The 14,595-nt window shown below is 42.1% G+C and overlaps 1 protein-coding gene across 1 annotated transcript in view; it reads right to left on the reverse strand.

Annotated features, from left to right (window-relative positions):
- Positions 1–14,595, reverse strand: part of LOC126416958 (vesicular glutamate transporter 1) — a 185,428-nt gene that overhangs the window by 111,721 nt on the left and 59,112 nt on the right. The window contains exon 6 of the mRNA XM_050084839.1: positions 11,767–11,881. Coding sequence (XP_049940796.1) covers positions 11,767–11,881 — 115 coding nt within the window. The remainder of the gene's footprint in view (positions 1–11,766; positions 11,882–14,595) is intronic.

The raw sequence follows: 14,595 nt of genomic DNA on the forward strand, positions 1-14,595 counted from the left end.
TCATTCCTCCCCAGGTGACGCAGCCATCTTCTGGTTCATGGTGGTAGTTGTGGTAGCGAGGACAGCCTTCATTCGTGCGAGGGGTGGGCGTACCTTGGTGGCGCCCTCTACGTGCGGTGAGGTAGATTTGGGCGGGTCAGACATCATTCTGGAATGTACATCAGAGCTGAATTCTCATCAGAATTGTGGCACATTCTTAACATTGTGTCAAGCTGATCACAAAAGTTGTGGTCGTACTCTCTGGCTCTGGTAGTCTGTCGCCACGATGTTTTTATCGTTACAGTCAGAGGAAACTTTAATACTGAAACCGTTTTCCCCAACATTCGGACCCACCAAAAAGCGATGATAAATTTTTCTTCATTGATAAACTAGCTCTTAACGCCATGGTTATAGAGTGATTATTTATATGAATCCTCCGAAAGGTTCAGTAAGTACGTAAGTAACTTGCATTGATCTGCGTAGTGCTTACCTTTACAGTGACCTGGCTGAGATTGCGTCATTTGCTGTTATATTATAAACTGAAAAGAAGATCCCGTTCTAAGCTTGTAAGTGATGGAAACTGAAGAACCAAAGAAACTGGTAGACCTGCCTGATATCGTGTAGGGCCCCCGCGAGCACGCAAAAGTGCCGCAGCATTACATGGCATGGACTCGGCTAATGTCTGATGTAGTGCTGGAGGCAACTGACACCATGAATCCTGCAGTTTTGTCTATAAATCCGTAAGAGTACGAGGGGGTGGAGATATCTTCTGAGCAGCACGTTGCAAGGTATTCCAGGTATGCTCGATAATTTTGATGTCTAGAGAGTTTGGTGGACAGGGGAAGTGTTTAAACACAGAAGAGTGTTCCTGGAGCCACTCTGTAGCAACTCTGGATGTGAGGGGGTGGGGGGTGGATGGTTGGTGTTCCATCGTCCTACTGGAATTGCCCAAGTCCATCGAAATGCACATTGGGCATGAATGGATGCAGGTGATCAGACAGGATGCTTACGTCCGTGTCATATGTCAGAGTCGTATCTAGGCGAAATCAGGGGTCCCATATCACTCCAACTGCACACGGCCCGTACCATTACAGAGCCTTCACCAGACTGAACAGTCCCCTGCTGACATGCAGGGTCGACGGACTCATGAGGTTGTCTCCAAAACCGTACACGTCCATCCGCTCAATAAATTTGAAACGAGACTTGTCCGACCAGACAACATGTTTCCAGTCATCAACAGTTCAATGTCGGTACTGAAGGGCCCGGGCGAGGCGTGAAGATTTGTGTCGTGCAGCCATCAAGGATACACGAGTGGGCCTTCAGCTCCTAAAGTCCATATCGATAATGTTTCGTTGAATGGTTCTCTCGCTGACACTTGCTGATAACCCAGCATGGAAATCTGCAGCAATTTACCGAAGGGTTGCACTTCTGTGACGCTCAACGATTCTCTTCAGTCGTCGTCGGGCCATTTCTTCTCCAGGCCACAGCGATGTCGGAGAATTGATGTTTTACCGGACTTCTGATATTCACGGTACACTCGTGAAATGGTTTATGGGAAAATCTCCTCTTCATCGCTACCTCGGTGATGCTGCGTCCCATCGTTCGTGCGATGACTATAACACCCCGTTCAAATTCACTTTAATCTTGATAACCTGCCATTGTAGCAGCAGGAATCGACCTATCTTCTGCGCCAGACACTTGTCTTATATAGGCCTTGCCGAGCTCAGGGCCGTATTCTGCCTGTTTACGTGTCTCTATATTTGAATACACATGCCTATACCAGTTTCTTCTGTGCTTCAGTATACCTTGTTTTGTGATTGGTTAGGTAGTGTAGTAATCGTTTTATGTTACAGCAATTTTTTGCATACTTGTTTCGCTGTTTTTAAAACTTTGCAAACTCAGCCTGAGGTACAGGAAGTGGCAGACTCTGATGGCAGTGACCACTACGACAGAGCGTGACTCCCGTACTATAAATGGCTGAATACGACAACATTTGCATAAATTGAGTAATCTAATGTTAACATCATTTACTCTCTTACGCGTTGTCTTACTTGTAATTAAGTCATTCGGATAATTACCTGTTTTCATTACGTTTTGTTTATTGTGGGCTACTGAATCCAAGCCAAATGAGGAAATTAAAATTTGGTTCAGTTGAGTAGCACGTTCTTGTATTATTACTAGTTCAGTTTTTATCACACTTTGTAAAATCTAGAAGTTTTACGTGACTACAGTAACAGTTAACTGAGATCGCCTTTACAGAAATATATTTACGTTTTAAGTGTGTTTCAGGTTGTATCGATGGCTCATTAGTTTTCCGTGCTGTGGCATTAAGTTCCACTCTGTGTTTGACCACATTATTTTTCTTTGTTGTTTTAATTTACTATCTTAATACTTACTTCAGAATTGAGTTTCAAAGGTTTATAAAGTTTATTTGCGTACCCGTCACCCGAGCAAGTACGGAAATATTTGTTTCGTTACAAAAAACCGCCTTTTCTTGCTGCTACGTATTTGATTTCTTCCAGACACGTTGAGCCTTTTACTTTAAGGCAATTTCAGTGAGATCTAAACTGATAAAGTTCTGCTCTTGGTATGTGACATTTGTAGAACCTAAAACAGTTCACGTCCTGATTTTTACGTAAATAATTGATTATTTACAGTTCTTCCCGTTTTTGGTTGGTATCTGCGTTTCCTCTCATCTGGTCATATGTTGCACTTCGCACTATGCATAGCTTCACTTTCGAAACATAATCACGTTTTCGTGTTCTGTACTTCTTTATTTACAATTTTCAAACTGGTTGCCTTGATTGCTGTGGAGCACTATTAGTCTTCTGTCACTAGTTGCAGATGTTTGATAGAAAACTATGATTTACAGTCGTAACTACTGTGAATTCCCTTTATGTCTCATCCACTTTGGTTTGTTTACGTACATATTGCCTACCTAACGAAGTATATGCTGAAAACTAACGTCTGTTCATTTTTGTTATGTCATGTGTTATCTCGTAAAAGACTCGCACTAGAATCCTGTAACAAACACCATTCTAATTTACCTTGTAATTTACCCTACTTTTAGTTTATTAATGTCAATAGGCATTGTTCCATTTAAATGAGTGTATGCATGCACAAAAAGTACACTTTCTAAATATTGTAACAATCTGTTTTTTGGCTAAAGTTACGAGCTCCTGATAACCAATCCTTTCTGTGAGAACCGTACATCAATAGCACTTTCCATTTCCACAATATTTGCGTCGCAAGTTTTACTAGATTCGCCCTGTATACGCGTAAGTGTGTTACGTACGGTCTTCGCACATACGGTACTATTACTGATGATGCAAAAAGGCAGATTTTAAATGCTTTTATTGGCTACGTTATTAACTAATTTTTATTGTTACATCGCTTTGAGAGAAGCAATCAATAATGTTCGTGAAATTTTAACTTACCTTTGATGCATTTGTGGGAATGGTTTATGATGTATGGGCGATCATAAAGTTGCCGACTGTGGCTATTGCTATAGTCTCTATGCAACCAAGCTCGACTCCGATGCTTGTATACAAGAACCGACATGTAGGCAAGGGGTTAGTGTTACTTTCGAACGAAAACTTTTCATCGCTCTGAAGCTTGTATCGTAAAGTAAAAGAATTATTTCTTGTGATTTAAAGTATGATGTCGATTAATAGAACTAGAACAGAAGTGAACACAACCTCGAACGCTGTGATATGCCGCTAGCGAAGTCAGAGGTAATTTTGAAAATCACACGACGTTTAGGTGGGACAACTGCCTATCTGCTTCGAAGGACGTCGGAGGCAAAATTAAATTTAGTTTAGCGTGCAACAGCTTTAATGCGTGCAGAAGCCGTGATAAATGTCAAGAGTGCTTTTATAGAAGCTCTGTGTTCGCTGGCTTATGAGGAAGTACGTTTTCCGCCATTGTCCAAGCGAACACTGCCTCTGGAAATGGAAGCACACACCAAGCTACATAGCGAACGTCCTTCGCTGTCAAGACATCAATGATCATTAAACAATTTTCCGCAAAAATAAACATCAAAAAGACATATCGATAGAGAATATGTAACTAAAAATGTACATGCAGTTTTAGTGCTTTTTTAAAGATGAATTCTGTCAAATGCAAATGTGTGTGTGTGTGGCTCAAATGGCTCTGAGCACTACGGGACTTAACATCTGTGGTCTTTAGTCCCCTACAACTTAGAACTATTTAAACCTAACTAACCTAAGGACATCACACACATCCATGCCCGAGGCAGGATTCGAACCTGCGACCGTAGGAGTCGCGCGGTTCCGGACTGAGCGCCTAGAACCGCTAGACCGCCGCGGCCGGTCAAATGTGTGTGTGTGTTTTACAGAGTGAGTAGACGGGTATACCCACTGCTGGGGACAGTGTGAAAGATATATGAATCGATATTGACAGCTGCTGGTGAGACAAATGAATTGAAAACTCCATGAATTTCTGTTGCAAATTTACAGTAACATTATGATATAATTAGGACGTTTTGACAGTAGTCTGGACGGTTCACGTGGTCTTCAGTCTCTGTGCTGCTGCCACGGGGGTCGGAGCGCGGCAGATGTAGATGAGACCCAGGTTTGAGCGTGTTTTTAACACGACAGTTTGTGGAGGTTATTTTTAAAACTTAGACTTCTCCAATTGTAAGATATGTGTAAGCAAAAACACCAATCCGAAAACCATGGACAGTTGAAGATGTCTTTCCAATCTTTACAAACGGTAAAGGAAGCGAATGCAATAATAATCTTGGTATAACATGGGCAGTCAGAACGTATGAGACTTAAGTCAAGATAATTAATCAACATCTACAAATTATCGCTAAAAATCTGTTACCTGAACAACAAAATGGTTGGAGAAAAACAAGATCCTGTACTGATAATATTTTCACACTGAAACACATTACAGGAATTTTAATTTTAAACACCAACAGCCTCAGCTGCAAAGTTTACCTAGATTTACCTAGGTTTCAATCGGGATAACCCAACCTTCTTCAGGAACATCGTCAAGCTAAAACTACAAATTCATAAATTACCGACAGACTGTTTATTGTGAAGAAGGTTGGATTATCCCGACTGAAACCTAGGTAAATCTAGGTAAACTTTGCAACTGAGGCTGTTGGGTTTTAAAATTAAAATTAATATTAATACAGTTGCTGACAGAGCCGCGAAATGTTGAAAATATTTACATTACAGAAAAACAAAGAGCTCAATAGGGAAACACACATCGCATTTATATACTTCGGGCATTGGGTAGGAAAATCTTATGGAACATATTAAACAGGACAGGATATCCTCAGCAAATAAAAAAGCTGATAGAAAGAATAAAGACTAGCCATATCAGAAGACATACGGACAAACCAAGGGATTCGACAAGGGTGTAGCTTATCACTCACACTTTTTAATACATAAATTGGCGATACGATTGAAACATGGAGACAACAAATTATCGTATAACATATCTTTTAATACGATACTTTTCACAGACGTCCTTGCAATTGTGCAGGATAGCAAGACTTCACTACAAAGATTCATCTATAGACTGAACTAGATATCTAAAGAATATAATATGGAAACATCCATCCAAAAACAGAAGTGATGGCTTTCTAAGTGACGAAACCGCTGTCATATAAGATCATAATAGGAAAAAAAACCACTGAACATGGTAGTCACTTCAATTACCTTGGAAGTATTACAAGCTGTTAGAGTGATCTCGACGTTGACAACCAACTACAGAATATAAAATGATATTCGGAACGATCAATAGAACACCGAGAAATAAAGTGAGAAAAGACGCAAGTTTTATATGGTGATGGCCAACCTCATATTGATACTAGGAAGCGAAAGCTGGACGATTACTAAAAAGCAAGAAAGAAGAATCCAAGCGGTAGAAATGAAATTTCTTACAGGAGTTATGGACTGTACGAGATTAGACAGACTGAGAAACGAAGACATAAGAGCAGAGCTAAGGATGTAGGCTTTAAATGATGAGATCAAGTCTAATCTACAAAGCTGTCTAGAACATATACAAAGAATGCCAGATTCAAGGCTACCAGAGAAAGCCTTATATTTTAAACCTGTAGGTACAAGATCCGTAGGAAGACTAAGGAAAAGATGGCTGGATACTTAGAAGGCGGAACAGGCCTGTGGCCTTCTATGATGAAAGAAGAAGAAGTAGTCTGTGGGAAGGTGCAGTCGCGCCGTGCCAACTGACGTCACACTACGAAGACGCGCTACCTCCGCATACGTTTATTTCCCAGCTAGAACTTAGAAAACCTGCCATCATGGGAAAATCACCTTCCCCCATAAGGTCTCCCCCACGATCCATTTACGAGGGTTAGGGAAAGACCGGGCCAGCACCTCCAGGACGGAGAAAATCCTTCCTGCAGGTACCGATTGCGGCTTAGAACACAGCCATAATAAGGGCCCACAGGCACGGCCATGAAATGATAGTATTAGTATGGAAATCTTACAAAACTTGCTACTGACTCCAATTACAAAGCAACATATTTCTTCTGGTGTAGAATCAAGACACTGTTCGAGCGTTATGAATATGTCAACCAGAAGCTGGGGAACATGATACGTGAATCGTCTCTACACATAGTTCTTTTCAGATGAAAATTTATTTCAGAGTCACGAAATGCTACGAATTATTTCGTTGATTAAGATACGATTGTAAGCTGACAATGCAAATAACAAGAACTTATCAGAACAGAAACTTAACTGCGATCATGTTATGCTGTGCGAGGACTTCGGTGCAAAGACTTATGCTCATAACACTATCATGGATACTTAACAGCGCGCAATGTGGAAAACTTCTTCTCTTGACGGTAGCTTTCGACACTGTGTCATATGAGGCGTTGCAAGTAATACTTGGAATACGTCCACTCGATCGAGAGATATGGGAAAAAACGGCGATGTGTTGACTGAAGAAAGAACAATTTCATGAAGAGTACTAAGTATTCAGGCCACAGGCAGAAAATTCACAATTAGATCCTCCACCTATGGACGAAACGATGGGATGACGCCCAAACAGCGAGGCGCACCTATTGTTTTCTGCAAAATACACTACTGGCCATTAAAATTGCTACACCACGAGGATGACGTGCTATAGACGCGAAATTTACCCGACAGCAGGAAGATACTGTGATATGCAAATGATTGGCTTTTCAGAGCATTCACACAAGGTTGGTGCCGGTGGCGACACCTACAACGTGCTGACATGAGGAAAGTTTCCAACCGATTTCTCATACACAAACAGCAGCTGACCGGCGTTGCCTGGCCTGGTGAAACGTTGTTGTGATACCTCATGTAAGGAGGAGAAATGCGTACCACCACGTTTCCGATTTTGACAAAGGTCGGATTGTAGCCTATCGTGATTGCAGTTTATCATATCGCAACATTGCTGCTCGCGTTGATCGAGATCCAATGACTGTTAGCAGAATATGGAATCGGTGGGTTGAGGAGGGTAAAGCGGAACGCCGTGCTGGATCTCAACGGATTCGTATCACCAGCAGTCGAGATGACAGGTATCTTACCCGCATGGCTGTAACGGATCGTACAGCCAGGTCTCGATCCCTGAGTCAACAGATGGGGACGTTTGCAAGACAACAAACATATGCACCTACGACGCCGTTGCAGCAGCATGGACTATCAGCTCGGAGATCATGACCGCGGTTACCCTTGACTCTGCATCACAGACAGGAGAGCCTGCGATGGTGTACTCAACGACGAACCTGGGTGCACGAATGGCAAAACGTCATTTTTTCGGATGAATCCAGGTTCTGTTTACAGGATCATGATGGTCACATCCCTGTTTGGCAACAGCGCGGTAGACGCACATTGGAAGCTTGTATTCATCATAGCCATACTGGCGTATCACCCGGCATGATGGTATGGGGTGCCATTGGTTACACAACTCGGTCACCTCTTCTTCGCATTGACGGCGCTTTGAACAGTGGACGTTACATTTCAGATGTGTTACGACCCGTGGCTCTACGCTTCATTCGATCCCTGCGAAACCCTACATTTCAGCAGGATAATGCACGACCGTATCTGCAGGTACTGTACGGGCCTTTCTGGATACAGAAAATGTTCGACTCTTCCCCTGGCCAGCACGTTCTCCAGATCTCTCACCAATTCAAAACGTATGGTCAATGGTGGCCGAACAACTGGCTCGTCACAATACGCCAGTCACTATTCTTGATGAACTGTGGTATCGTGTTGAAGCTGCATGGGCGGCTGTACCTGTACACGCCATCCAAGCTCTGTTTGACTCAATGCCCAGGCGTATCAAGGCCGTTATTACGGCCAGAGGTGGTTGTTCTGGGTACTGATTTCTGAGGATCTATGCACCCAAATTGCGTGAAAATGTAATCACTTACCAATTCTAGTATAATATATGTGCCCAATGAATACCCGTTTATTATCTGCATTTCCTCTTGGTGTAGCAATTTTAATGGCCAGTAGTGTATAAAAAAGAGACTGGGAATGAAGCACTGGAATCACTCAAATTTCTGACACTCTTCTTGACTGGTCATGGATCCTATGCCGCCTACTGCCATCGAATTAGTGCAAGACAGTCCTCCTAGTGTGCTTTTGCTGAAAAATTCACGCCAGAACATCGTATCTGGGGAGGTGCACTGTACACCTACTTTGCCGACACTGATCACCACCAACTTAATCGGCACAGAAGACGTCAAGGAAATACTGCGTTGAGAGAAAGAATGGCAAGTATAGGAGTCTTGAATGCTTGGTACTCTGCAAGTTTGAGGTATTTATTAAAGGATATTTCCTATACACCATGATCTACTGTTGAAAGGTTTATCAGTAGCTTCTGCTACAGCGGAACAAGAAAACTGTAAGCAAATTGACTTCAAAAAGATGACAACTGTATGTTTAGTAGCAGTAAGATAAGTCTGTTTACATTATGTACCTCTACAGCAGTGACATGCGTGTCTGTTAATACGATAGGATCTGAAATATGTCGTATAGCGCAGCTTACAGATTGTCATATACAAGGGTTGTTCGGAAAGTAAGAAACGATAGGTTGCGAAATGGAAACCACAGTGAAAATAAAAACTGTTTTATTTGCAACAGTTAGCTACAAATTCCAGCTACTTATCTCCATAGTCGCCGATTCGACTTAGACATTTGTCGTAGCGTTGTACCAACTTTCCAATACCCTCGTTATAGAAGGCAGCCGCCAGTGCTTTCCGCTAATTCTCTGCCCTGACCTACATCTCGTTGTCTGTGCCAAAATGTTGTCTTCATAGCCAGCGGTTCGTGTGAGCAGAGATGAAACTCAGAGGGGGACCATTAAGGGCTGTATTGTGAGTAATCAAACATTTCCAACTGAAAATGATACAGGAGCATCTTCATTACCCCTGCAGAATGCGGCTGAGAATTGTCGTGAAGAAGAAACCGCACGCCAGTTATGTAATGTTGGCTGCACAGCTTCAGGCGAAATTTCTCACCAGGCCCTCGTACTTGCCTTGAGACACTATTGTCCGAGGTATTTTTATGTGACCCTTTGTGCTCAGAACTAAAAATACCGACTGCCCAACACACCTGTCCAAAATTTCATATGATTTTCACTGTTGTTTCCGTTTCGCGACTGATCGTTTCTTACTTTCCGAATAACCCTCGCGTGTTACTGCTGTAAGGTCTTAGGCAGTGACAATTTTTGATAATTTTGACATAACTGACGTATGATGTAAACATTGAACTGTCAGATCAAAGAGTCCACAAAAATGTCTTTCTTTATTTGTAGAATCATATTTGTTTATATCTGTGAGGCGCCTTCAAACATGTACATTAAAATGTTAGACAATTGGTATATGAAGGTAGAATATACAAAAAGTATAAAAGTGCAAAATGATCCACCATCACGTCAGATTAGACACTTGTATATAATTTTGGTTTGAAGTCTGTGTCGTGCATGTGAAGTTGTCCAAGTTGACATGACATGTTGGATCATTTAACATATTTATTACTTTTGAGTATTCTACCTTTTTTGAGTATTCTACCTTCATAGGCAAATTGTCTACAACTGTAATTTACGAATTTGAATGCGTGTCACACCCACACACCCATATATATATATATATATATATATATATATATATATATATGCTCTTAGAAATAAGGAAAGACATGTAATGTAGACTCCTTGACCTGTCAGCTGCACGTTTAAATCATATGACAGTTATGGCAAACGTTATCAAGAATCGTCACAGCCTAGGATCTGAAAGCAGTAACACACACATAAGCTGTATACTGTACCACAGGACATATTTCAGAAACTTTCGTGTCAGTGCCGTAGAGGTACATAATGTAAGTAGACTTATGTTGCCGGCAGCGGTGGCTGAACGATTCTAGGCGCTTCAGTCCGGAACCGCGCGACTACTACGGTCGCAGGTTCGAATCCTGCCTCGGGCATGGATGTGTGTGATGTCCTTACGTTAGTTAGGTTTGAGTAGTTCTACGTTCTAGGGGACTGATGACCTCAGATTTTAAGTCCCATAGTGCTCAGAGCCATTTGAACCATCAGACTTATATTATTGCTGCTATGTGTATAGTTATCGTTTTGTAGAAATCGAAGAGCATACAGTTGTTTGTTCCTCTAATCAGATGACACTGATGACGGATTGTATGCGCGAAAACAGGTTTTGGGAAATAAACATTTCAGGTGCAGATGATGTACATAAGACCTCCTGTAATAGAATGGTAGATGTTGGACAACAGTGCCGATGCTATTTCAAGAAAGGCTTGGGTTGAGCGTTATCTTGTCGATCAACACCCGTCTCCTGCTCTACACCAGGCTGCTCCCGAAGATCGAGAAGCGAAAAATCGAGAATCAACGCAGCGAAGGCAGCAGAGGTAAACAGGTACAGTGGCAGAACTGCCAACACCGCATACACGGCCTTCGTCACAACACCAGAGAGTAGCGCATCCATGAGACGTGTCTCGCCACCCACGAAACTGGAACCGGGATAATGCGAGTCGGCGTATGGCTGCCCTCCTTACTGGCAACAACGAAGTTTCCTTGGAACAAGGGAATCGTTCCCTGCAACCAGGAAGCCAATGAACAACGGAAGGGGAGATGCCCTCCACAGCACCCAAGGAACTGGTTGGGCGGATCTATGGACTGGGGAACGATTGAGTGCATAGTTTAATGTGCCAGACAAGAATTGACGTTATTATAAGCGTGGAAATAGATTTGGTATAAGGTGTAGTTTTTATCTAGAGCAGAAACAGTGTTTTATATTTATTATTGTTATTATTGATAGTCGAAATATTATTGGTGCTGGGAAGTAATATGGCGTAGGATAATTAAGTAATAATGTAAAAGAATAATTTGTGTAAGAACCAATACAGCCTGTGTTTAAATTACAGGTAACAGGCTACAGATGAATGAATAAATAAATAACAATTAATTTGGTCCAATAACTCTTCACTCTAGCCAGTAATCACCAGACTGTAGTCCGCAGCTCGTGGTCGTGCGGTAGCGTTCTCGCTTCCCACGCCCGGGTTCCCAGGTTCGATTCCCGGCGGGGTCAGGGATTTTCTCTGCCTCGTGATGACTGGGTGTTGTGTGCTGTGCTTAGGTTAGTTAGGTTTAAGTAGTTCTAAGTTCTAGGGGACTAATGACCATAGATGTTAAGTCCCATAGTTCTCAGAGCCATTTTTGAACCAGACTGTAACCCTGTGTAACCAACTGAGCGTTGTGGTGCACAGATGCAAAGGACAGAGTTAGTTGACTGCTGGAACTTACCTCGACGAAGCCCTGGCATATCCTGACGATGATGACGCAGGCGGGGTGAAGCGACGTCGCGCCCGGCACCAGAAGATTCATGAACGACGAGATGGCGATCGCCGTCCCGAATATCCTGCGCACACCACCACCACGTACTTCCGGTATCTGCAGCACAACTAAAACCTCCAACATCGTCTCAGCCACCAGCTCTCTGAGCTAAATAGACCCGACACCACTCATGCATTCAATCAGGATTATATTAAATTAGAAGCTGGGAGAAGATATTGCACAGATGGTGTCATACAAATGTTTTCCTCTTCTCACAGGAATAATCGTGCTGAAGGAAACTTCGTAAAGCCTCAAAACCAACCAACACATACAGTCAAAGCCTAGAAAAGAAGAAAGAGGAGAAGAGGAAGAGAGACGACGCACCATGAATCTGACAGAAATCGACAGATGTGATGTACATGTATAGACAACCAAATGATTACAGTTTAAGAAAAACTGGATGATTTATTCAAGAGAAAGAGCTTCACAGAATGAGCAAGTCAATAAATCAATTCTGGCCCTTACGCAAGCAGTTATTCGGTTTGGAATTAAGTGACAAGAGTTGTCGGATGTCCTCCTTAGGGACATCGAGCCTATTTCTATCCAATTGATCTGCCGTAAAAATTCCGAGCTGGTTGGAGGGCCTTGCCCATAATCCACCAATTTTTTTTCAGTTGGGCAGAAATCCGGTGACCTTGCTAGCTAACGTAGAGTTTCGTAAGCATGAAGATAGGAAGTAAATACTCTCGTCGTGTGCGGGCGGGTATTATCTTACTGAAATGTAAACCCAGGATGACTTGCCATTAAGGGCAACAAAACAGGACACAGAATATCGTCGACGTAACGTTGTACTCAAAAAGTGCTACGAATGGCAACCAAGAGAGTCCTGCTATGACATGAAATGACACTCCTAGTTTTCGGACTGTATGGCGGGCGACAATCAGGTTGGTATGCCACTGCTGTCTGGGGTGTCTCAAGACACGTCGTCACTGGTCATTGGGTTCAGTTTGAAGCAGCACTCTCTGAAGGCAGTTCTACTGCAGTCAGTGACATTGCAACGGGAAGACGTGTCTGGAAACACACCAGACAGCGGTGGGATACCATCCCTATTGTCGCCCGCCATACGGCTCGACAACCAGGAGTGATAGTTTGAGGAGCCATTTCATTTCATAGCAGGACCCTTTTGGTTGTCATCTGCGCCAGCCTTACGGCAGAGTGGCACGTCGGCGATATTCTACGTCCCGGTTTGTTGCACTTCATGGCAAGCCATCCTGAGCTTACATTTCAGCAAGATAATGGCCGCCTGCACACGGCGAGAATTTCTACTGCATGTCTTCGTGCTTGTCAAACTCTACCTTGACCAGCAAGTTCGCCGGATCTCTTCCCTATGGAAAACATCTGCAGCATTATAGCCAGGGAACTCCAGCCAGCTCGGGGATTTGTCGATCGAAAGCGCCAGTGAAACAGAACTGTCAAGAAATCCCTCAGTAAGACATCCAACAAATCTATCAATCAGTAAGAAGCCTAACAACAACTGCTTGCATAAGGACCAGAGGCGGACGAACGCGTTATTGACTAGGCCAATTTGTGAAGCTCTTTCTCTTGCAAAAATCATCCAATTTTTCTGAAACTGTGAATCATTTGTTTTTCTGTACATATACATCTCACCTAACGATTTTCGTCCCATTCGGGTAATTCCTTCATGGTACGTCGATTCTTTTGTCTTAGAGTCCATGAATTGGTAACAGGCTTCTTAATGATACAACTACTTTTCAAAAAGGAAAAAATTCGAAATAAGGAACAATAACATATATTTTACATCTACGCACTGAAATAGGCGCTTGAAATACTTATGAAGTATTACTAACCAGGTAAATAGAAGCATAATAATGGTGATGGCAGTGAGAGGGGAAAGGAAAGATGGTAACAAATGGTTTACAAACGCAAATAACATTGCTGACAGTTGATAGAGACAAATATTATGAAATGGTATTTTCATTCCATAACGTAGGGGAAAAACGAGAAAGATGACACAAAAGCAATCTATATAGATGCATGAACACTTGAACCACTACTTAAGTGGAAATATAAAACGTGAAATGGTGAGGTAAAAGAAAGAAAAGATGACAAAATTAATTTAGGGGAAATCCTTACCGCTAGAAGTGATACGTTGGTTTGATATATAATAAGACTTTTGGCATAATTAAATTTGTACCCGAAGTAAAAATTGGAGACAGATAGATAGATAGATAAAGAGGTAGATAGAGAGAGAGAGAATAGACGAGGACATGAAACAGTTTTTGAAGATATGCTCTGATAATTCTGTGAGTCGTATTGCTCATATAATTTCATATGTTGTGTAATATTACATGTGATACTTAGTTCCCACTATTGCTAAATTCTTATTTTGAGAACTGTGTGGCTCAGAATATTCATTAATGTAACTGCAAGATCAGTAGTTACACGATTTTTATTCTAGCCTGTTATCCCATTTTGTTTTAATTTCCTTAGTGTATGGAGTGTTCTCATCACTTGCGACAAAGTAACTTTGCAAAAACCTAAAAGCAGAAGATGATATGAGTCTAGCACTGTATTGAGTAGTCTTTTGTATAAATGTTTCAGGTAACGTAAAACTGTCCACCTGTGTGGCTGAGATATTACTTTGTGACAAAACATAGCTTTTTATTCTTAAACACGCCAAATCACGTCACTATTCAGCATATAGCTCTACTTCTGTGGCTATCATTAGCGACAGAAGTCACTGATCACAAAGCCATTTCGTTTGTAAGTGGAAAACCG

Source organism: Schistocerca serialis, chromosome 8 (assembly GCF_023864345.2).
Source record: "Schistocerca serialis cubense isolate TAMUIC-IGC-003099 chromosome 8, iqSchSeri2.2, whole genome shotgun sequence".
Taxonomy (NCBI): Eukaryota; Metazoa; Arthropoda; class Insecta; order Orthoptera; family Acrididae; genus Schistocerca; species Schistocerca serialis.